This window comes from Nerophis lumbriciformis, linkage group LG08 (assembly GCF_033978685.3).
Source record: "Nerophis lumbriciformis linkage group LG08, RoL_Nlum_v2.1, whole genome shotgun sequence".
Lineage (NCBI taxonomy): Eukaryota > Metazoa > Chordata > Actinopteri > Syngnathiformes > Syngnathidae > Nerophis > Nerophis lumbriciformis.
Window position 1 is genome coordinate 47,095,140 of NC_084555.2, and position 27,043 is coordinate 47,122,182.

General features: G+C 37.1%; 1 protein-coding gene across 2 annotated transcripts in view; it reads left to right on the top strand.

Moving 5' to 3' along the window:
- Positions 1-27,043, top strand: part of LOC133611909 (guanine nucleotide-binding protein G(I)/G(S)/G(O) subunit gamma-2) — an 85,630-nt gene that overhangs the window by 52,020 nt on the left and 6,567 nt on the right. For both annotated transcript variants that reach the window (XM_061969083.1, XM_061969084.1), the window contains 2 exons: positions 15,379-15,447; positions 25,464-25,569. In XM_061969083.1, coding sequence (XP_061825067.1) covers positions 25,483-25,569 — 87 coding nt within the window. In that variant the 5' untranslated portion in view covers positions 15,379-15,447; positions 25,464-25,482. The remainder of the gene's footprint in view (positions 1-15,378; positions 15,448-25,463; positions 25,570-27,043) is intronic.

The following is a 27,043-nucleotide window of genomic DNA, read 5'->3' on the forward strand; positions in this document are numbered from 1 at the left end:
TTCATGCTGCTTATGTTTGCATTTTTACACCAGCAATACACCTGCATATATAATACAATTAATTTAATTAAGTTCATAAAAATTCATTAAAAAAAAAGTTAATACAAATATTGTGAAAAATAAATACAATACATTGACAAATAATTCATTTGAAAAATGAATACAATACATTAAAAATAAATACAATTGACCCCGAGAGGGACAAGTGGTAAAAAATGGATGAATGGATGGATGGATGGATTTAAAAAATTAATACAATTAATTGGAAAAATAAATACAATTAATTTGACAAGTAAATACAATGCATGAACAAGTAAATGCAATTTATTTAAAAAAATACAATTCATTTGGAAAAAATAAATTAATTTAAATAAATAAATAAATACAATTTATTTGAAAAATAAATACAATTATTTCAGTGAATACGAAATTGTATTTGAAAAAATAAATGCTTATATTTTAATAGATTCATACAATTTTTGGAAAATGAATGCAATTAATGTAAAAAATAAATAAATTAAAAATAGATTTAATTAATTAAAAAAACGTATTTGAAAAAATATATATTATGTATTAAAATATATGAATACCATTCAACTAAAAAAAAAGTTTAAAAAAAATAAATAAATACAATACATTGAAAAATAAATACAATTGAATACAATTAATTTGAAAAATAAATACAATTTATTAAATGCACAAATAACATTTATTTAAATGTATGAACACTTCATTTGAAAAAATAAATACATTAGATTAAAAATAAATACAAATGACCTCGAGAGGGACAAGCGGTAGAAAATTGATGGATGGATGGATTAAATAAGATTAATACAATTAATTGGAAAAATAAATACAATTAATTTGACAAGTGAATACAATACATGCAAAAGTAAATGCAATTGATTTTAAAAAACACAATTCATTTGGAAAAAATAAATTAAATTATGTTTAATAAATAAATACAATTCATTTGAAAAATAAATACAATTCATTTCGATAAATAAGAAATTGTATTTGAAACAATAAATACTATTATTTTAATACATTTATACATTTTTTAAAAATACATACAGTTAATGTAAAAAAATAATTAATTAAAAAATGTTTTATTAATTTGAAAAAAGTAAATAGAATGTATTAAAATATATGAATACAATTCAACTCACAACTTATTAGAAAGAAAAACCCCAAATCATTTGAAAAAATTCAATTAATTTAAATGAATACATTCAATTAATTTGAATATATAAATACAATACATTTGAAAAAAAAAATACAAATCATTTGGATTAATAAGAAACTGTATTTGAGAAAATAAATACTATTATTTTAATACATTCATACAATTTTTGGGAAATACATACAATTAATGTAAAAAATAAATTAATTTATTAAAAATAGATTTAATTAATAAAAAAAATAAGTTATTTGAAAAAAATAAATAGAATGTATTAAAATATATGAATATCATTCAACTAATAAATAAATACATACATACAATTAATTTGAAAAATAAATACAATTTATTAAATTAACAAATAACATTTATTTAAATATTTAAACACAATTACTTTGAAAAAATAAATACATTACATTAAAAATAAATAAAATTGACCCTCAGAGGGACAAGCGGTAGAAAATGGATGGATGGATAGATTAAAAAAATTAATACAATTAATTGGAAAAATAAATACGACTTATTAGAAAAATAAATACAATTTAATTTGAGAAGTGAATACAATACATTAAAAAGTAAATGCAATTGATTTAAAAAAAATATAATTCATTTGGAAAAATACATTAAGTTAATTTAAATAAATAAAAGCAATTCATTTGAATAGATAAACACAACTGATTTCGATGAATAAGAAATTGTATTTGAAACAATAAATATTATTACTTAAATACATTCATACATATTCTTTTAAATACATACAATTAATGTAAAAAAATAATAAATTTATTAAAAATAGATTTAATTAATTAAAAAATAGTTATTTGAAAAAAATAAATAGAATGTATTCAAATATATGAATACCATTCAACTAACAACTTATTAGAAAAAAAAACAAAGAAAATGCAATTAAATAAAATACAATTCATTTGAATAGATAAATACCATTAATTTGAAAAATAAATACAATTAATTTCAATGAATAATGAATTGTATTTGAAAAAGAAATATGAATATTTTACTACATTCATACAATTTGTTTTAAATAAATACAGTTATTAATTTATTAAAAATAGATTTAATTAATTTGAGAATTTTTTTTTTAATTTTTGTATTGATTTTTAAATTTTTGTATTGATTTTTACAAAAATATAAATAGAATGTATTAAAATTTATGAATACAATTCAACTTTCAACTTATTAGAAAAAAGAAAACAATTAATTAGAAAAAATAAATACAGTTAAAAAATAAATATTAGAAACATATAATTCAGTCTGGAAAATAAATTAACTTAATTTAAATATATAAATTCAATTAATTTGAATAGATAAATACAATCCATTTGAAAAATTTTATACAGTTCACTTTGATGAATAAATAAAAAAAATTTTAAAGAAAAAAGAAAATAATTTGAATTTAAAAAAAAAAATAAATACAACTATTTGAATTTTTAGAAATATAATGAATTTAAAACAATATTTAAGTAGTTGAAAGAATAAATACCGTTATTTAAAATTAATATATAGAATAAATATATTAAGAGCTGAGCTGCCACCTTAACGTGGTAGAGGAGTTTGCGTGTCCCAATGATCCTAGGAGCTATGTTGTCCGGGGGCTTCCATGCCCCCTGGTAGGGTCTCCCAAGACAAACAGGTCCTAGGTGAGGGATCAGACAAAGAGCAGCTCGAAGACTTCTATGGAAATGCAAGAACCGAGACTCAGATTTCCCTCGCCCGGACGCGGGTCACCGGGGCCCCCCTCCGGAGCCAGGCCCGGAGTTGGGGCACGATGGCGAGCGCCTGGTGGCCGGGCCTGTCCCCATGGGGCCCGGCCGGGCACAGCCCGAAGAGGCAACGTGGGTCCCCCCTCCAATGGGCTCACCACCCATAGCAGGGGCCATAGAGGTCGGGTGCAATGTGAGCTGGGCGGTAGCCGAAGGCAGGGCACTTGGCGGTCCGATCCTCGGCTACAGAAGCTAGCTCTTGGGACGTGGAACGTCACCTCGCTGGGGGGGAAGGAGCCTGAGCTAGTGCGCGAGGTAGAGAAGTTCCGGTTGGATATAGTCGGACTCACCTCGACGCACAGCAAGGGCTCTGGAACCAGTTCTCTCGAGAGGGGCTGGACTCTCTTCCACTCTGGCGTTGCCAGCAGTGAGAGGCGACGGGCTGGGGTGGCAATTCTTGTTGCCCCCCGGCTCAGAGCCTGCATGTTGGAGTTCAACCCGGTGGACGAGAGGGTAGCTTCCCTCCGCCTTCGGGTGGGGGGACGGGTCCTGACTGTTGTTTGCGCTTACGCGCCAAACAGCAGCTCAGAGTACCCACCCTTTTTGGATTCACTCGAGGGAGTACTTGAGAGTGCTCCCCCGGGTGATTCCCTCGTTCTACTGGGGGACTTCAACGCTCATATTGGCAACGACAGTGAAACCTGGAGAGGCGTGATTGGGAAGAATGGCCGCCCGGATCTGAACCCAAGTGGTGTTTTGTTATTGGACTTTTGTGCCCGTCACGGATTGTCCATAACGAACACCATGTTCAAGCATAAGGGTGTCCATATGTGCACTTGGCACCAGGACACCCTAGGCCGCAGTTCTATGATCGACTTTGTAGTTGTGTCATCGGATTTGTTTTCTCATGTTTTGGACACTCGGGTGAAGAGAGGGGCGGAGCTTTCTACCGATCACCACCTGGTGGTGAGTTGGCTGCGATGGTGGGGGAGGATGCCGGACAGACCTGGCAGGCCCAAACGCATTGTGAGGGTTTGCTGGGAACGTCTGGCAGAGTCTCCTGTCAGAGAGAGTTTCAATTCCCACCTCCGGAAGAACTTTGAACATGTCACGAGGGAGGTGCTGGACATTGAGTCCGAGTGGACCATGTTCCGCACCTCTATTGTCGAGGCGGCTGATTGGAGCTGTGGCCGCAAGGTAGTTGGTGCCTGTCGTGGCGGTAATCCTAGAACCCGTTGGTGGACGCCGGCGGTGAGGGATGCCGTCAAGCTGAAGAAGGAGTCCTATCGGGTTCTTTTGGCTCATGGGACTCCTGAGGCAGCGGACAGGTACCGACAGGCCAAGCGGTGTGCGGCTTCAGCGGTCGCGGAGGCAAAAACTCGGACATGGGAGGAGTTCGGGGAAGCCATGGAAAACGACTTCCGGACGGCTTCGAAGCGATTCTGGACCACCATCCACCGCCTCAGGAAGGGGAAGCAGTGCACTACCAACACCGTGTATGGTGCGGATGGTGTTCTGCTGACCTCGACTGCGGAAGTTGTGGATCGGTGGAGGGAATACTTCGAAGACCTCCTCAATCCCACCAACACGTCTTCCTATGAGGAAGCAGTGCCTGAGGAATCTGTGGTGGGCTCTCCTATTTCTGGGGCTGAGGTTGCTGAGGTAGTTAAAAAGCTCCTCGGTGGCAAGGCCCCGGGGGTGGATGAGATCCGCCCGGAGTTCCTTAAGGCTCTGGATGCTGTAGGGCTGTCTTGGTTGACAAGACTCTGCAGCATCGCGTGGACATCGGGGGCAGTACCTCTGGATTGGCAGACCGGGGTGGTGGTTCCTCTCTTTAAAAAGGGGAACCGGAGGGTGTGTTCTAACTATCATGGGATCACACTCCTCAGCCTTCCCGGTAAGGTCTATTCAGGTGTACTGGAGAGGAGGCTACGCCGGATAGTTGAACCTCGGATTCAGGAGGAACAGTGTGGTTTTCGTCCTGGTCGTGGAACTGTGGACCAGCTCTATACTCTCGGCAGGGTCCTTGAGGGTGCATGGGAGTTTGCCCAACCAGTCTACATGTGCTTTGTGGACTTGGAGAAGGCATTCGACCGTGTCCCTCGGGAAGTCCTGTGGGGAGTGCTCAGAGAGTATGGGGTTTCGGACTGTCTGATTGTGGCGGTCCGCTCCCTGTATGATCAGTGTCAGAGCTTGGTTCGCATTGCCGGCAGTAAGTCGGACACGTTTCCGGTGAGGGTTGGACTCCGCCAAGGCTGCCCTTTGTCACCGATTCTGTTCATAACTTTTATGGACAGAATTTCTAGGCGCAGTCAAGGCGTTGAGGGGATCCGGTTTGGTGGCTGCAGGATTAGGTCTCTGCTTTTTGCAGATGATTTGGTCCTGATGGCTTCATCTGGCCAGGATCTTCAGCTCTCACTGGATCGGTTCGCAGCTGAGTGTGAAGCGACTGGGATGAGAATCAGCACCTCCAAGTCCGAGTCCATGGTTCTCGCCCGGAAAAGGGTGGAGTGCCATCTCCGGGTTGGGGAGGAGATCTTGCCCCAAGTGGAGGAGTTCAAGTACCTCGGAGTCTTGTTCACGAGTGAGGGAAGAGTGGATCGTGAGATCGACAGGCGGATCGGTGCGGCGTCTTCAGTAATGCGGACGCTGTATCGATCCGTTGTGGTGAAGAAGGAGCTGAGCCGGAAGGCAAAGCTCTCAATTTACCGGTCGATCTACGTTCCCATCCTCACCTATGGTCATGAGCTTTGGGTTATGACCGAAAGGACAAGATCACGGGTACAAGCGGCCGAAATGAGTTTCCTCCGCCGGGTGGCGGGGCTCTCCCTTAGAGATAGGGTGAGAAGCTCTGTCATCCGGGGGGAGCTCAAAGTAAAGCCGCTGCTCCTCCGCATCGAGAGGAGCCAGATGAGGTGGTTCGGGCATCTGGTCAGGATGCCACCCGAGCGCCTCCCTAAGGAGGTGTTTAGGGCATGTCCGACCGGTAGGAGGCCACGAGGAAGACCCAGGACACGTTGGGAAGACTATGTCTCCCGGCTGGCCTGGGAACGCCTCGGGATCCCCCGGGAGGAGCTGGACGAAGTGGCTGGGGAGAGGGAAGTCTGGGCTTCCCTGCTTAGGCTGCTGCCCCCGCGACCCAACCTCGGATAAGCGGAAGAAGATGGATGGATGGATGGATATAGAATTTATTAAAAGATATGAATACAATTCAACGTATAACATATTAGAAAAAAGAATCATTTTAATTATTTTTTTTAATTAAAATTTATTTAAAAATATATTTAATTTGGATGAATAAATACAGTTTATTTGAAAAACAGATACAGTTCATTTTAAAATAAATGCAGTTCATTTGAAAAATAAATACAATAATTTGAATGAATGAAAAAATGTTTAAAGATAAATACATTTAAAAAAATAGATACAATTCATGAAAAATACATGCAATTTTTAAAATAATAAATACAGTTAATTAAAAACAGTGACCAGTATAATATAACAGTAAAAGAAATACAAACAATATTTAAACAAAAGAGGAATTCATATGAAAACAAAAAATTTAGATAAAATACACACAAAGATTAATTTGCCAGAATAACATCATAAATCTTTTAAATTAATTGACAACATGCTATACAGTATTTACATTTAATGTGGAAACAATAGATAATTATCTAAATAGTAGTAAAGATATGTAAAATAAAATATCCGTAAATAAATAATTTCGAAAATAATTACATTTAATTTGATGTAGAAATATATTCATACACATATTCAGATACATAATCATGTATTCATCTTTGTATTGATATCTTGTATGTATGTCTATTGTGTTGCATCAGCATATTTTCCAGGGCCACTCCCTTGTGAGAACATGAATATGCGATGGGAGCCGGATGCCTGTGAGCACAAACACTCACAAGTTGGCGCTCATGTGACCTCCAGCGTTTGTCTCCAGTGTTGGCGACCATAATTCATGTTTGCGCTGTAATCGCCCAAGGAATAAGGAATATGCACATCAGAATCATCCGTGCACTCTGGGACTCAACTGTCGTGTTCTGTCACATTTAAAGCTGAAGAAGTCAGTCTGATGCATGCGTGCTTGCTACAGCAGTTCAGACGCATACGCCAACATATACGCTAACATATACGCCAACATATACGCCAGCATATACGCCAACATACACGCCAACATAAACGCCAACATGTACGCCAACATGTACGCTAACATATACGCCAACATATACGCCAACATATACGCCAACATACACGCCAACATAAACGCCAACATGTACGCCAACATGTACGCTAACATATACGCCAACATATACACTAACATGTACGCTAACATATATGCTAACATGTACGCCAACATACACGCTAACATACACGCTAACATATATGCGAACATATATGCTAACATATACACCAACATGTACACCAACATGTACACCAACATGTACGCCAACATGTACGCCAACATATACGCCAACATATACGCCAACATATACGCCAACATATACGCCAACATATACACCAACATATACACCAACATATACACCAACATATACGCTAACATATACACCCAAGAAATACGCTAACATATACGCTAACATATATGCTAACATATACACCAACATATACGCTAACATATACACCCAACATATACGCCAACATATACGCCAACATATACACCAACATATACACCAACATATACACCAACATATACGCTAACATATACACCCAAGAAATACGCTAACATATACGCTAACATATATGCTAACATATACACCAACATATACGCTAACATATACACCCAAGATATACGCTAACGTATACGCTAACGTATACGCTAACGTATACGCTAACGTATACGCTAACGTATACGCTAACGTATACGCTAACATACACGCTAACATACACGCTAACATACACGCCAACATACACGCCAACATACACGCCAACATACACGCCAACATGTACGCCAACATGTACGCCAACATATACACCAACATATACGCTAACATATACACCAACATATACGCTAACATATACACCCAAGATATATGCTAAAATATACGCTAACATATACGCTAACATATATGCTAACATATACACCAACATATACGCTAACATATACACCCAAGATATATGCTAAAAATATACGCTAAAATATACACTAACATATACGCTAACATATACACTAACACATACGCTAACATATACGCTAACATATATGCTAACATATACGCCAACATGTACGCTAACATATACGCCAACATACATGCTAACATATACGCTAACATATACACCAACATATACGCGAACATATACACCAACATATACGCTAACATATACGCCAATATATACACTAACATATACGCTAACATATACGCTAACATATACGCTAACATATATGCTAAAATTTACACCAACATATATGCTAAAATATACACCAACATATACACTAACATGTACGCCAACATGTACGCCAACATATACGCCAACATATACGCCAACATATACGCCAACATATACACCAACATATACGCTAAAATATACACCAACATATACACCAACATATACGCCAACATATACGCCAACATATACGCTAACATATACACCAACATATACACCAACATATACGCCAACATATACGCCAACACACTAACATGTACACCAACATAATATAGGCCAAAATATACGGCGATATATTTGCCAACATGTCCCCTAACACAGTGGTCCCCAACCTTTTTGTAACTGCGGACCGGTCAACGCTTGAAAATTTACTACAAAAAACAAAAAAACAAAAACAAAAACAAAAAACCTTAGGGTGTAAGGTTTTTTTTTGTTTTTTTTGTTTTTTTGTTTTTTTGTCATAAAGAAATACAATCATGTGTGCTTACGGAGTGTATCTCTACAGACTGTATTGATCTATATTGATATATGATGTATATATTGTGTTTTTATGTTGATTTAATTATTTTTAAAAATAAATAAATAAACTTTTTTATTTAATTTTTTCTTTTTTTTCTTTTGCGGCCCGGTACCAATCGGTCCACGGACCCTTACCGGGCCGCGGCCCGGTGGTTGGGGACCACTGCCCTAACATATACGCCGACACGCTAACATGTAAGTTAATATGTATGCCAACATATACACCAACATATATACCAAAATGTACGCAAACATATACGGCAACATGTACGCTAACATATACGCCAACAATTCGTCGACATGTACGCTAACATGTACACCAACATTTATGAAAACATAGACACTAACATACTGTTATGCCAACACGCTAACATTTACACCAACATGTACGCTAACATAAACGCTAACACGTATGCCAACATATACGCCAACATATATGCCAAAATGTACAGCAACATTTACGCCAACATTTACGCAAACATATTCGCTAACATATACGGCAACATGTATGCCGACATGTATGCTAACATGTACACCAACTGGTGGCTTCAAAACAAAAAGAAACCGCAGAAAAAGTTTCATATGTACAAACCACGTTTCCATATGAGTTGGGAAATTGTGTTAGATGTAGGTGTGGACTGCAGGCAGGCTAGTCTAGTACCCGCACTCTTTTACTATGAAGCCACGTTGATGTAACACGTGGCTTGGCATTGTCTTGCTGAAATAAGCAGGGGCGTCCATGGTAACGTTGCTTGGATGACAACATATGTTGCTCCAAAACCTGTATGTACCTTTCAGCATTAATGGCGCCTTCACAGATGTGTAAGTTACCCATGTCTTGGGCACTAATACACCCCCATACCATCACAGATGCTGGCTTTTCAACTTTGCGCCGAGAACAATCCGGATGGTTCTTTTCCTCTTTGGTCCGGAGGACACGACGTCCACAGTTTCCAAAAACAATTTGAAATGTGGACTCGTCAGACCACAGAACACTTTTCCACTTTGTATCAGTCCATCTTACATGAGCTCAGGCCCAGCGAAGTCGACGGCGTTTCTGGGTGTTGTTGATAAACGGTTTTCCCCTTGCGTAGGAAAGTTTTAACTTGCACTTACAGATGTAGCGACCAACTGTAGTTACTGACAGTGGGTTTCTGAAGTGTTCCTGAGCCCATGTGGTGATATCCTTTACACACTGATGTCGCTTGTTGATGCAGTACAGCCTGAGGGATCGAAGGTCACGGGCTTAGCTGCGTACGTGCAGTGATTTCTCCAGATTCTCTGAACCCTTTGATGATATTACGGAGCGTAGATGGCGAAATCCCTAAATTCCTTGCAATAGCTGGTTGAGAAAGGTTGTTCTTAAACTGTTCAACAATTTGCTCACGCATTTGTTGACAAAGTGGTGACCCTCGCCCCATCCTTGTTTGTGAATGACTGAGCATTTCATGGAATCTACTTTTATACCCAATCATGGTTCCCAATTTGCCTGTTCACCTGTGGGATGTTCCAAATAAGTGTTTGATGAGCATTCTTCAACTTTATCAGTATTTATTGCCACCTTTCCCAACTTCTTTGTCACGTGTTGCTGGCATCAAATTCTAAAGTTAATGATTATTTGCAAAAAAAAAAATCTTTGTCAGTTTGAACATCAAATATGTTGTCTTTGTAGCATATTCAACTGAATATGGGTTGAAAATGATTTGCAAATCATTGTATTCCGTTTATATTTACATCTAACACAATTTCCCAACTCATATGGAAACGGGGTTTGTATTTCTAAACATATCTGCTCTGCCTTTTTCATGCTTCTGCTCACTTTGGGTTCTGCTTTTGGTCCACGTGAGGGCCACGTGACGCACGTACTGTTCCTTTAAGTGGATCGTCTGCTCGCGCTGACCGAGTCACCTCTTCCTCCTCTTCCCTCTGCCTCAACAGAGCCATTGTTCATAAAGTCTGTGACTCTGCAGCTCGGCTGGTCCGCCGCCGCCGCCGCTTCTGCCAAATGGACCGATTACTCTGCATGAGCAGATCTGCAGAGGAAGGGAATTCCAGCCCTCGTAAATCCTGGCGGCGCATTGAACACTGAAGCAGCGCTACACAAAAGCATCCATTAGCAAAAAGGGAGAAAAAAAACAGGCCGTGTACAGTATTTTATAGCGTATATGTTATATATATATATATATATATATATATATCTAAGTTATCACAAAACTTTGTGTGGCCATGAGTTCCCGGCGAGCAGTCAAAAGCTGTCTTTGATCTTACCAAGCAAAAGGCTTGTAAAACTCCACTGTGTAGGATGGGAAGCGACATGAAGGTGTCGGTTTCTTTGATCTATTGCAATCCACAAGAAGATCTGGTCTTGACCCGAGATCTACAAAGCGGAGAGGAAGCAGGACCTGACGCAAGCTCCAGGCATCTTTTCTTTGAACTGTTTTGTGACCAAGGGCGACGGCTGTTTACGACCCCCTCTCCCCCTAAAAACAGCTGTTGCCATGTAATCAGGGAAAGTCCAAATAAAAGAGGCGGCGCGCAATCCTGTCGTCAGAGCGTGGTGGAAGACTGTGCAAAGAGTATAGCCCAGACGTTTCTCCTCAATGATCTAAATTGAATTATGTCTCTGTTAAATTCCTTGCTTCTTGTCTGTTTAATAGATGTCATCAGTGTTTGAACCTGACGTATGTTGCAGAACAGGGGTGTCAAATGCCATTTTCATTGAGGGCCACATGGCAGTTATGGCTGCCCTCAGAGAATAATATATACATTCTTGTTGAGAAGAGCAATAAGTGCTCTCTTGTCACACTCTCGAAAAAGTCTCCAATAAGAGCAGAAAAAGTCCCTGGATGTGTTGCTATTTGCTTTATTGACAATCTAGAGGAGCGTGGATACTCGTTATATATAGCATATACCAGTGTTTTCCAACCTTTTTTGAGCCAAGGCACATTTTTTGCGTTGAAAAAATCCGGAGGCACGACACCAGCAGAAATTATTAAAAAACTAAACTCACTTGACAGTAAAAAGTCGTTGGATATGACTTTAAAGCATAACCAAGCATGCATCACTATAGGTCTTGTCTCAAAGTAGGTGTACTGTCACTACCTGTCGCATCACGCCCTGACTTATTTGGAGTTTTTTGCGGTTTTCCTGTGTGTAGTGTTTTAGTTCTTGTGTTGCGCTCCTATTTTGGTGGCTTTTTCTCTTTCTTTGGTATTTTCCTGTAGCAGTTTCATGTCTTCCTTTGAGCGATATTTCCCGCATCTACTTTGTTTTAGCAATCAAGAATATTTCAGTTGTTTTTATCCTTCTTTGTGGAGACATTGTTGATTGTCATGTCATGTTCGGATGTACATTGTCTTTGCTCCACAGTAAGTCTTTGCTGTCGTCCAGCATTCTGTTTTTGTTTACTTTGTAGCCAGTTAGGTTTTATACCTAACTGGTACCTACTCAGTGGCCTAGTGGTTAGTCTACATGTATTTGTGGTGGTCAACATGTTTTTGTGGTGGTCTACATGTATTTGCGGTTGTCTACATGTTTGTGTGGTGGTCTACATGTGTTTGCGGTGGTCTACACGTATTTGCAGTGGTCAACATGTGTTTGGGGTGGTCTACATGTATTTGCGGTGGTCAACATGTGTTTGTGGTGGTCTACATGTATTTGCGGTGGTCAACATGTGTTTGTGGTGGTCAACATGTGTTTGTGGTGGTCAGCATGTGTTTGTAGTGGTCGAAATATATTTGTGGTAGTCTACATGCACGTGTGGCAAACCACATGTATTTATGCTACTCTACAGGTATTTATTGTGGTCAAAATGGCAGTTCACATGCACTTGTGGCATACCACAAGTATTTGTGGTAGTCCACATGTATTTGTGGTGACGCACATCTATTTGTGGCATAGCAGAAACAAGCCTGTGTACGCACACAAACCTGCCTTACAACCTTTTTCACCGCAAAGTTGGGATTCACCCAAACTGACGTTGACGCGAAAATGTGCGCTGCCTCACGTCAGCTTGTTTAAGTGCCAACTTTTACTTCTCAGACTGATGGATGTTCCCATCAGAGACATATGAACAATTAGACCACCTACACCCCCTGACCCCACCTTTTGGGCTCAGAAAAATTGGATTTCAACAATGTAAAAAACTATCGAGGCAAGTACACAAAAAATCACATGAAATAACAAAGCATTTAATGTTTCATATTTATATTAATATTGTATTTGTGGTAGTCCACATGTATTTGTGGTGGTCAACATGAGTTTGTGGCGGTCTACATGTATTTGTGGTGGTCAACATGTGTTTGTGGTGGTCTACATGTATATGTGGTGGTCAACGTGTGTTTGTGGGGGTCAACATGTGTTTGTGGTGGTCAACATGTGTTTGTGGTGGTCGACTTGTATTTGTCGTGGTCTACATGTGTTTGTGATGGTGAACATGTGTTTTGTGGTGATCAAGATGTGTTTGTGGTGCTCTACAGGTATTTGTGGTGGTCCACATGTATTTGTGGTGGTCAACATGTGTTTGTGGTAGTCCACATGTATTTGTGGTGGTCAACATGTGTTTGTGGTAGTCCACATGTATTTGTAGTGGTCAACATGTGTTTGTGGTGGTCAACATGTGTTTGTGGTGGTCTGCATGTATATGTGGTGGTCAACATGTGTTTGTGGTGGTCTGCATGTATATGTGGTGGTCAACGTGTGTTTGTGGTGGTTAACATGTGTTGGTGGTGGTCAACATGTGTTTGTGGTGGTCAACATGTGTTTGTGGTGGTCAACATGTGTTTGTGGTGGTCTACTTGTGTTTGTGGTGGTCTACATGTGTTTGTGATGGTCAACATGTGTTGGTGGTGGTCAACATGTGTTTGTGGTGGTCAACATGTGTTTGTGGTGGTCTACTTGTGTTTGTGGTGGTCTACATGTGTTTGTGGTGGTCTACATGTGTTGTGGTGGTCTACATGTGTTGTGGTGGTCTACATGTATTTGTGATGATCAACATGTATTTGTGGTGGTCAAGATGTGTTTGTGGCGGTCAAGATGTGTTTGTGGTGGTCAAGATGTGTTTGTGGTGGTCAACATGTGTTTGGGGTGGTCTACTTGTATTTGTGATCGTCAGCATGTGTTTGTGGTGGTCTACTTGTGTTTGTGGTGGTCTACATGTGTTGTGGTGGTCTACATGTGTTTGTGGTGGTCTACATGTATTTGTGGTGGTCAACATGTGTTTGTGGTGGTCTACATGTATTTGTGATGGCGAACATGTATTTGTGTCGATCCACATCCATTTGTGGTGGTCCACATGTATTTGTGTCGATCCACATCCATTTGTGGTGGTCCACATGTATTTGTGGTGGTCAACATGTGTTTGTGGTGGCCTAGATGTATTTGTGACGGTGAACATGTATTTGTGTCGATCCACATGTGTTTGTGGTGGTCAACATGTGTTTGTGGTGGTCTACATGTATTTGTGGTGGTCAACATGTGTTTGTGGTGGTCTACATGTATTTGTGGTGGTCAACATGTGTTTGTGGTGGTCTACATGTATTTGTGATGGCGAACATGTATTTGTGTCGATCCACATCCATTTGTGGTGGTCCACATATATTTGTGTCGATCCACATCCATTTGTGGTGGTCCACATGTATTTGTGGTGGTCAACATGTGTTTGTGGTGGCCTAGATGTATTTGTGATGGTGAACAAGTATTTGTGTCGATCCACATGTATTTGTGGTGGTCAACATGTGTTTGTGGTGGTCTACATGTATTTGTGGTGGTCAACATGTGTTTGTGGTGGTCTACATGTATTTGTGGTGGTCAACAAGTGTTTGTGGTGGCCTGGATGTTTTTGTGATGGTGAACATGTATTTGTGTTGATCCACATGTATTTGTGTCGATCCACATGTATTTGTGGTGGTCAACATGTGTTAGTGGTGGTCTATATGTATTTGTGATGTGAACATGTATTTGTGTCGATCCACATGTATTTTTGGTGGTCAACATGTGTTTGTGGTGGTCAACACGTATTTTCCACTGCCCCGCACATATTTGTGCCGGTCCACATGAATTTTCCGAGGTCTACATGTATTCGTGTCAGTCCGCACGTATTTGTGGTGGTCCACAATGTTAGCAGGATTCCACCAAAGTAAACGTTGCAATGGTAGTTTAGTGAGGATCAGGTTAAATATGACATAATGTTTGTCATCCAAGAAGTACATGCTAAGGAATAAACAGAAACAACACAAATAAGACAATCAGTTTAATTGTCATCTAAACAATTTAGTAAAGACTTCTAGTGAGTGACATTATAGTGATATCCATTATTATTAGGCTAAAATGCATGAAATGTTGAAGTGTGATGCAGGTTGAGGACTTCCATTTCCATTTTTATCACACTTAAATGTAAAACACACTTATTGTGTCAAGATTGTCTAGTTTTTCCTTGAAGCACGCAGGTTGTTTAGATCAGACGGCTCAAAAAAAGCATCGATCACATCGTCGTCCTTCTTCCTGTCCTCACTGCCGTCTTTTTGTCTTTCCACACAGCGGGCGCGGCTTGAAGCGCTGAGCGAGCTGCAGACAACGAGTCCGAGTGCGGCGGCGTGAGGAGACCAGGTAAAAAAAAAAAAACACAGAAAAAAATAAAAATAGACTCTTTTTTTTAACGTTATTTAGTAGAGGTTGGAATTTTTGGTCATCTCGCAAATCGTTTAAGATTCTTCGATTCAGAATTCTTGATTTAACACGATTCTGATAATATTTTATTTGGTATCTAAGTTACAATAAGACCTTTTCGGAAAAAGGTTACAGGTTACAAAAACCCTTTTTGGCTGCTGATGTACGACTTATACGTGCAGTGTTGGCCTAAAAAAAAATTCTTATTAAAGATGTATTTTTAATGTGGAATTTACAAAAAATCACAGAATGTTAATCTGATTTAAAAAAATATAGCAACTCCAACCCAATCCCAGCTTTGCAATACTTAGGATATACATTTACAAAGCAAATGAGAAGACATACAGATACAATACGAACAAAAGGAAAGACAAAAATTAATAAAAGCAAAAGTATCTGTCAGGTTCAAACACTGATGACATCTATTAAACAAGACAAGAGGCAAAGAATCAAACAGAGACGGATTAATTTTGGACTCAATTAGGGACGCATTTTTTGGCAAATATCGGCAGCCGATCCGATCCGATATTTGGATCGGATCGGCTGCCGATATTTGCCAAAAAATGCGTATCGGCAAGGCATGGGAAAATGCCGATCCAGATCCAGTTTAAAAAAAAACTCCGGTCCGTGTTTTCCAACGCACCGATTTAAATAATACATTCCACTTTTCTGCTGCTCCGTAATTTCCGTTCCGCATTTTCCAGCACACCTTCAACACATCCTTACGTCTGTGAATTCTCACGCAGTTGCTTTTAGCTGCTGGCATTACACGACAGGCTCTTCTCACTCTTTCCTGTCTCTCCTTCTCACAGACAGCAAGCGCACCTTCTTACACACGTCACATACTGTCACGTCATACGTCACATACGTATACGTCCTCTCCCAGCAGAGAGGTAGCAGCATGGCTAACGTTAGCTGTGATGCTAGCGCAGTCGTGCGAGCAACGCTTCCCTCTAAGGCAGTGGTTCTCAACCTTTTTTTAGTGATGTACCCCCTGTGAATATTTTTTTAATTCAAGTACCCCCTAATCAGAACAAAGCATTTTTGGTTGAAAAAAAGACATAAAGAAGTAAAATACAGCACTATGTCATCAGTTTCTGATTTATTAAAGTGTATAACAGTGTAAAATATTGCTCATATGTTGTGGTCTTTCTTTAACTATTTGGAAAAAAAGATATAAAAATAACTAAAAACTTGTTGAAAAATAAACAAGTGATTCAATCATAAATAAAGATTTCTACACATAGAAGTAATCATCAACTTAAAGTGCCCTCTTTGGGGATTGTAATAGAGATCCATCTGGATTCATGAACTTAATTCCAAACATTTATTCACAAAAAAATAAATCTTTAACATCAATATTTATGGAACGTGTCCACAAAAATCTGGCTGTCAACACTGATTTTTTTTTGAGACATTTAAAAAAAATCTCTGCATGAAAGTTTAAAAGTAGCATATATTAATGCAGTATGAAGAAGAATGTTTTAATGTAGACATGCAAGCCTTGAAAGAAAATTTTGAAAAGCAAGACTACATTTCCTGCAAATGGGTGCATTTCTACCCTATATTTTAACTTTAGATTTATTCTCATATCAAACTCTTTTGGCTGTCTTTTTCACACTTACATCCGGCGCCCCCCTCCACACCCTGGATTATAAATAATGTAAATAATTCAATGTGATTATCTTGTGTGATGACTGTATTATGATGATAGTATATATCTGATAGTATATATCTGTATCATGAATCAATTTAAGTGGACCCCGACTTAAACAAGTTGATAAACTTATTGGGGTGTTACCATTTAGTGGTCAATTGTACGGAATATGTACTTCACTGTGCAACCTACTAATAAAAGTCTCAATCAATCAATCAAAACACATAGAATCATCATACTGCTGTGATTATATGCATCAAGTGTTCATTCAAGGCTAAGGCAAAATATCGGGATATATATCGTTTATCGCAATATGGCCTTAAAATATCGCAATATTAAAAAAAGGCCATATCACCCAGCCCTAGTTCAATGATGCCATTTCTGTTTGTCATGTATAATTTTGTCTATTTTGTGTTTATCCTTGAATAAACAGGTCAGTTTCTTGTTACCAACCATTGTGTATTATTCAAACTCCCCTAATTCAGCTGGCTAGTTGTTATCAAGAGTACTAAAACCCTTTTCAACATGATTCTGACAACTAAGTAGGCTAAATAACTTTAAACTTTTATACATGCTCGGATAGGCCAGTATCGGTCAGTATCGGTATCGGTCAGTATCGCTATCGGATCGGAAATGCAAAAACAATATCGGTATCGGATCGGAAGTGCAAAAACCTGGATCGGGACATCCCTAGACTCAATATATTGAGGAGAGTCGCCGTCGACCTGTAACCTCTTACAGTGTCTCAGCACGCTCTCCCAAAAGATTGCACTCCTCCTTCTTTATTTGACTTTCTCCCCTCCACCTGACCACAGCTGCTTCCAGAGGGAAGTGGGTCGTAAACAGCGTTGCCTTTGGTTACCGAACAGTTCAAAAGGAGAGGTCGTAAAATAGTTCAAAAAGAGTTCCATAAAATAGTTCAAAGAGAGTTCCATAAAATAGTTCAAAAAGAGTTCGTAAAATACTTCAAAAAGAGTTCGTCTGGAAATTGGGCAGATCCTGTCATCTCTCCGCTTTGAAGTCCAGTGGAGTTTAACGAGCCTTCTTCTTGGTTGGTTTCAAAGACAGCCTTTTGTCTTTTTGCCTGGAACTCATTTCAACACAAAGTTTTTTGTGATAACTGACAAACAATTATTCTAACAGTATCAACCTATCCATCATTTTCTATTTTATTGACGCCACATGGACGCCACCTTCATTATTTGCTACGAGTTCTTTCTTGAATTCAATAGTGTTTCTCACCTTCTGGCACTCGCAACTTTCTTTGGTCCCACGGTGTATTTTTTGCAGTCGCACTTTGTTTGTGCTCCCCATTACACGGAAATATTCACTGACAAACGCGCTCGTTTAAACGTCTCGTAATGTCCAGTGTGGTTATGTATTATTACTATGTACTGCTTTTATATTTCTTGTATTATGTATTCTTACTTTGAACAGATTTATATTATCATTTTTATCCTGCAAAGCGTCTTTGAGTACCCTGGAAAGCGCTATACCAAATAAAATGTATTATTATTATTATTATTATTATTATTACCTATAATAAAAACAAGAAATAATAAATTTAAACAGACACTTTTTATGCCTGCTATCAATGTGTTTTGAACCTCTGGCCTGGTGATAAATGCCAAAGTTAAACTTAAGGAAAACTTTAGAAAATAGATAAGAAGTGTGATAATTTGCTAACGTCAGCATGCTATCACGGTTTTTTGATTGATTGAAACTTGTATTAGTAGATTGCACAGTACGGTACATATTCCGTACAATTGACCACTAAATGGTAACACCCCAATAAGTTTTTCAACTTGTTTAATCAACGTTAATCAACTCATGGTAGGTAACACTTGGCATACTTACAAGGTAACATGCTAGCATGCTAAAATTAACACGCTAACTTTTTTTTAGCTAATTTTGCAGCCGTACGCCTTAGAGTCATATAACAGGGTACTTGTCGCATTCTAACTGTCAGCATGCTTAGAGACATTTTAGAAGTATGCTAACTTCTCCGATGTTACCATGCTAAGGTTAGCATGCTAACATTTTTGCAAATTGTATTTGTTTAAACATAAAAATCATGGCTTTCGGTTCTTGCCGCCATCTTTGAAGTATGCTAACCTTCAAGCGGCTTTCAAGTTATATGACTCAATCATATAACTTGGTACGTGAGACATACTAATTGTTATAACATTAGCATGCTAAAACTCACATGCTAACTTCTTTAGCTAATTTTGCAGCCGTACGAGAGTCATATAACAGGGTAATTGTCGCGTTGTAACTGTCAGCATGCTTAGAGACATTTTAGAAGTATGCTAACTTCTCCGATGTTACCATGATAACGTTAGCATGCTAACATTTGCTAGCATTTTTGCACATTTTATTTGTTTGAACCTAAAAATCATGGCTTTCGGTTCTTGGCGCCATCTTAGAAGTATGCTAACTTTCAAGCGGGTTTCAAGTTATATGACTCAATCATATAACTTGGTACGTGAGACATACTAATTGTTATAACATTAGCATGCTAAAACTCACATGCTAACTTCTTTAGCTAATTTTGCAGCCGTACGAGAGTCATATAACAGGGTAATTGTCGCGTTCTAACTGTCAGCATGCTTAGAGCCATTTTAGAAGTATGCTAACTTCTCCGATGTTACCATGATAACGTTAGCATGCTAACATTTGCTAGCTATTTTGCAAATTTTATTTGTTTGAACCTAAAAATCATGGCTTTCGGTTTTTGGCGCCATCTTAGAAGTATGATAACTTTCAAGCGGCTTTCAAGTTATATGACTCAATCATATAACTTGGTACGTGAGACATACTAATTGTTATAACATTAGCATGCTAGCATGCTAAAACTCACATGCTAACTTGTTTAGCTAATTTTGCAGCCGTACGCCTGAGAGTCATATAACAGGGTACTTGTCGCGTTCTAACTGTCAGCATGCTTAGAGACATTTTAGAAGTATGCTAACTTCTCCGATGTTGCCATGCTAAGGTTAGCATGCTAAAATTTTTGCAAATTGTATTTGTTTAAAGATAAAAATCATGGCTTTTGGTTCTTGCCGCCATCTTTGAAGTATGCTAACTTTCAAGCGGCTTTCAAGTTATATGACTCAATCATATAACTTGGTACGTGAGACATACTAATTGTTATAACATTAGCATGCTAGCATGCTAAAACTCACATGCTAACTTCTTTAGCTAATTTTGCAGCCGTACGAGAGTCATATAACAGGGTAATTGTCGCGTTCTAACTGTCAGCATGCTTAGAGACATTTTAGAAGTATGCTAACTTCTCCGATGTTACCATGATAACGTTAGCATGCTAACAATTGCTAGCATTTTTGCAAATTTTATTTGTTTGAACCTAAAAATCATGGCTTTCGGTTCTTGGCGCCATCTTAGAAGTATGCTAACTTTCAAGCGGCTTTCAAGTTATATGACACAATCATATAACTTGGTACGTGAGACATACTAATTGTTATAACATTAGCATGCTAAAACTCACATGCTAACTTTTTTAGCTAATTTTGCAGCCGTACGAGAGTCATATAACAGGGTACTTGTCGCGTTCTAACTGTCAGCATGCTTAGAGACATTTTAGAAGTATGCTAACTTCTCCGATGTTACCATGATAACGTTAGCATGCTAACATTTGCTAGCTATTTTGCAAATTGTATTTGTTTGAACCTAAAAATCATGGCTTTTAGTTCTTGCCGCCATCTTAGAAGTATGCTAACTTTCAAGCGGCTTTCAAGTTATATGACTCAATCATATAACTTGGTACGTGAGACATACTAATTGTTATAACATTAGCATGCTAAAACTCACATGCTAACTTTTTTAGCTAATTTTGCAGCCGTACAAGAGTCATATAACAGGGTACTTGTCGCGTTCTAACTGTCAGCATGCTTAGAGACATTTTAGAAGTATGCTAACTTCTCCGATGTTACCATGATAACGTTAGCATGCTAACATTTGCTAGCATTTTTGCACATTTTATTTGTTTGAACCTAAAAATCATGGCTTTCGGTTCTTGGCGCCATCTTAGAAGTATGCTAACTTTCAAGCGGCTTTCAAGTTATATGACTCAATCATATAACTTGGTACGTGAGACATACTAATTATTATAACATTAGCATGCTAGCATGCTAAAACTGACATGCTAACTTTTTTAGCTAATTTTGCAGCCGTACGCCTTAGTCATATAACATGGTACTTGTCGCATTCTAACTGTCAGCATGCTTAGAGCCATTTTAGAAGTATGCTAGCTTCTCCGATGTTACCATGATAACGTTAGCATGCTAACAATTGCTAGCATTTTTGCAAATTTTATTTGTTTGAACCTAAAAATCATGGCTTTCGGTTCTTGGCGCCATCTTTGAAGTATGCTAACTTTCAAGCGGCTTTCAAGTTATATGACTCAATCATATAACTTGGTACGTGAGACATACTAATTGTCATAACATTAGCATGCTAAAACTCACATGCTAACTTCTTTAGCTAATTTTGCAGCCATACGAGAGTCATATAACAGGGTACTTGTCGCATTCTAACTGTCAGCATGCTTAGAGACATTTTAGAAGTATGCTAACTTCTCCGATGTTACCATGATAAGGTTAGCATGCTAACATTTGCTAGCATTTTTGCAAATTTTATTTGTTTGAACCTAAAAATCATGGCTTTCGGTTCTTGGCGCCATCTTAGAAGTATGCTAACTTTCAAGCGGCTTTCAAGTTATATGACTCAATCATATAACTTGGTACGTGAGACATACTAATTGTTATAACATTAGCATGCTAGCATGCTAAAACTCACATGCTAACTTTTTTAGCTAATTTTGCAGCCGTACGCCTTAGTCATATAACATGGTACTTGTCGCATTCTAACTGTCAGCATGCTTAGAGACATTTTAGAAGTAGGCTAACTTCTCCAATGTTATCATGCTAATGTTAGCATGTTAACATTTGCTAGCATTTTTGCTAATTTTATTTATTTGAACCTAAAAATCATGGCTTTCGGTTCTTGCCGCCATCTTTGAAGTATGCTAACTTTCAAGTGGCTTTCAAGTTATATCATATAACTTGGTACATGAGACATACTAATTGTTATGATAACATTAGCATGCTAAAATTAAAATGCTAACTTTTTTAGCTAATTTTGCCAGCTTGTAAAAATAAATACGATATTGGTCAGAGGGGATCGACAATGAAATACATTATTGGCCATCACGTAGTTTTTCATGAAAATGGTCCGATACAGATTGCTGGCTGATTACATCCTTATTTGTAGCTAAATAGTCCTTTTAGGGTTTTGACTTGTGTGTTTTGATGGAGCTCCACTATGGGAGGATTATCGCTGGATAATATTTGCCTTACATTTATTGACCTCCTGAGAAGGTGTGTCGCTGTGGCTCATCATTATTCACACACGGCGCCTGGCTGAGATCAGTCCAAAGCTCACACCGAGGCGCACCACATGCAGGAAGGACGGCGTTGTGTGGAGGATGGATCTCACAGTAGCGAGCTAATCTAAGACGCGCCAGGACAGGGAGTGTCAGTCGATAAAAAGCCATTATGTGGGCGTTCGTGACGTATTGTTAGCTTTTGAAAACTGGTCTTTCAATAAACCAGTGCTCACCACCTCACTCACCTCCCTCACCTCCCTCACCTCCCTCACCTCACTCACCTCCCGCTGCCATCAGCTGCCTAGCAACCTGGGCCATAAATAAAGAGCCATAAAGTGTGTGCAAATGTCCCACAATACACCGCCATGTTGTCAAAAAGCTGTTTGTGATAAAAAAAAATTACATAAATAAAATAATTGAAAACACAAATGAATAAAATATACAAAGAATAAAATCATTATTAGATAATAAAAAAAGTAATAAATAAATGAAATGTGGAAAAATTAAAAATAAAATGTATGTGTGGAAAAAAAGACAAGTACAATCAAAAAATGTCTAAAATATACAGTACATACAATTTAAGAAGTATAAGTACAAATTTGACCAAAAATAATACAAGGTGTTTGTGAAAAGATTTATAAAAAATACATAAATTAATTAATGAAATAAATAAATAAAATATATAGATAATAATAATACAAAAATACAAAAACTATGGTAGTCGAATAGGCTTTTGTGGAAAAAAGAACAAAAACATAAATAAATAAATTAAAAACATAAATGAATAAAATATACAAAGAATAAAATCATTATTAGATAATAAAAAAAAGTTAAAAATAAATAAAATATGGAAAAATGAAAAATAAAATGTATGTGTGGGACAAAAAAAACAACTACAATCAAAACATTAATAAAATATACATACAATTTAAGAAGTATAAGTAAAAATTTGACCAAAAATAATAAAAGGTGTTTGGGAAAACCTGTATAAAAAATACATAAATAAATTGATCAAATAAATAAATAAAATATATAGATAATAAATAAATAAATAAAATAAATAAAAATAGGATAGTACACAGCCATGTTGTCGAAAAGGCTTTTGTGGAAAAAGAACAACATAAATAAGAATAACATCATTATTAGATAATAAAAAAAGTTAAAAATAAATAAAATATGGAAAAATTAAAAATAAAATGTATGTGTAGAAAAAAAAGATAAGTACAAACAAAAAAATTATAAAATATAAATAAAATGTAAGAAGTATTAATAAAAATTTGACCAAAAATAATAAAAGGCGTTGTGAAAACATTGATAAAAAATACATAAATTAATTGATAAAATAAATCAATAAAATATATAGATAATAAAAATACAAAAATACAACAAAATAGGATAGTACGCCGCCATGTTGTCGAAAAGGCTTTTGTGGAAAACAAACAAACATAAATGAATAAAATATACAAAGAATGACATCATTATTAGATAATAAAAAAGTTAAAAATAAATAAAATATGGAAACATTTTAAATAAAATATATGTGTGAAAAAAAAGAAAAGTACAATCAAAAAATGTATCAAATATACATACAATTTAAGAAGTATAAGTAAAAATTTGACCAAAAATAATAAAAGGCGTTTGTGAAAAGCTATACCAGACCGAAAACATTTGTAAAAAATACATAAAGTAATTAATAAAATAAATAAAATATATAGATAATAAAAAAATAAAATAAAATATAATAGTACGCCGCCATGTTGTCAAAGGCTTTCGTGGAAAAAAAGACATAAATTAATTCATTTAAAAAATAAATGAATAAAATATACAAAGAATAAAATCATTATTGGATATTACAAAAAAATAAAAAATAATAAAATATAGAAAAATGAAAAATAAAATGTATGCGTGGAAAAAAAAGGTAAGTACAATAAAAAAATTTATAAAATATAAATAACATTTAAGAAGTATAAATACAAATTTGACCAATAATAATAAAAGGCGTTTGTGAAAAGCTATACCAGACCACCGACCATATAATCAATATACGCCCCTTATATGGACCGCCCTCGGAAGCCAGCCTCTTCCACTTAGGCCCAGAGATGCGGGTATGGCTACGCGACACCAAGTCGGACATCTGACGTTACACGAAAGAAAAAGAAGAAGTGAAAACCTATATAAAAAATGCATAAATTAATTAATGAAATAAATTAATAAAATATATAGAAAATACAAATAAAAAAATTAAAAATATATGATAGTATGCCACCCTGTTGTCGAAAAAGTATTTGTGAAAAAACCCATGAATAAATAAATTAAAAACATAAATGAATAAAATATACAAAGAATAAAATCATTATTGGATAATAAAAAAGTAATAAATAAATAAAATGTATGTGTGGAAAAAAACATAAGTACAATCAAAACATTTATAATATATAAGTAAAATTTAAGAAGTATAAATGAAAATTTGACCAAAAATAATAAAAGGCGTTTGTGAAAATATTTATTAAAAAAATACATAAATTAATTAATAGAATAAATAAATAAATAAATATATAGATAATACACATTTAAAAAAATGTTTTTAAATATGATAAATAAATGAATAAAATATATGAAATTATAAAAATCGTATAAATACTAATATATAAGGTAAATACAAATTATTGTAATTTAATTTTTAATAAAAAATAAAGAAAAATACAAACTACAATGTAGTTTGGGGAAAAAAATAATTAATACATTCATAAAAAAATAATGAATACATGCAATTACAAAAATAAAACTACAATAAAACAATTTAAAATGAAAACAAAAAATAGACAAAATAAACAATAATAACAATCTAATAATACATAATACAACGTTTGTGTCCCCCTCCTCACCGTGCAGACACGACCAAGAGTGCCCAATGGCGAGCAATAACACAGCCAGCATCGCACAAGCCAGGAAGCTGGTGGAGCAGCTGAAGATGGAGGCCAACATCGACAGGATAAAGGTGAGCTTTGGCAGCCAGCAAATCTTCTAAGAAGCTCTTGGAGGTGCCACAGTAGTATTCATGTGGACTGGACTCGGTCTTAAACGGCTTTTAAACTGTGTGTGTGTGTGTGTGTGTGTGTGTGTGTGTGTGTTCTGGCAATGCTTACTTAATGGGGACATCGCTCTGTTTACACAGTCACCTTTAGGGGACCTCTGATGGTTTTGGGGACAAAAAAACAAGTCCCCTAAAGGGAAACCTTTTTAAATGATAGTCAGATCCATTCTGAAGATGCCTGAGTGATGTTTAAGCTTTGGCCCATAAAACATGTTTACTGGTTAGTTTGAGTGTGAGACATTTGCACAGCAGCCCCCTCATCGGGCTGTAGCTGGTACTGCACGCGCTGCTCTGCTCACACTTCTCCCGTGTATAGTTAATCACTTCCACCACATTCACACTCCATCAGTGTGTGAATGTGTGTGTGTGTGTGTGTGTGAATGTGTGAATGTGGAAATAGTGTCAAAGCGCTTTGAGTTCCTTAAAAAAAAAGGTAGAAATGCGCTATACAAGTACAAACGTACAACCCATTTACCATTTACCTGGTCCCCATAACGAAGGTGGTTTGTTTTTTTAAATGGTCCTCAGTGGTCACGTACAAATTTGTGTGAATTATGCAAAAATTATTTAAATTGGTCCCCATGAACCATATTAAATCTCTTTTTCCCCAGGGTCCCCAGTAAGAATGATAAGCACATTACTTCATCAATCCAGAGATTTAAAGACGTGTATGAGCTAACTGGGCAGTGGACATTTTACCAACTTTTTTTTATGCCTCCACAACACAAACACACAAGTGATGATCAAAAACTTGGTCCCCATTCCAAATGATAACCAGTATATGTGTGTGTGTGTGTGTGTGTGTGTGTGTGTGTGTAGCTTTAAAGCTAATGAGCTGTGTGTAAATGTGCACTTGCCCAACATAACAGCTGTATGGACAACACATGGATAAGCAGAGGTGGGTAGTAACACGCTACATTTACTCCGTTACATCTACTTGAGTAACCTTTGGGATAAATTGTACTTCTAAGAGTAGTTTTAATGCAACATACTTTTACTTTTACTTGAGTATATTTATAGAGAAGAAACGCTACTTTTACTCTGCTCCATTTATCTACATTCAGCTCGCTACGCGCTACTGATTTTTATCAATCTGTTAATGCACGCTTTGTTTGTTTTGGTCTGTCAGACAGACCTTCAAAGTAGGATCTATCGCATACTTGCCAACCCTCCCGGATTTTCCGGGAGACTCCCGAAATTCAGCGCCTCTCCCGAAAACCTCCCGGGACAAATTTTCTCCCGAAATTCAGGCGGACTCAGGTCCATGAGGACCTGAGTCCGCTAACCCACAATATAACCAGCATACCTGCCCAATCACGTTATAACTGTAGAATGATGGAGGGCGAGTTCTTGGTTTCTTATGTGGGTTTATTGTTAG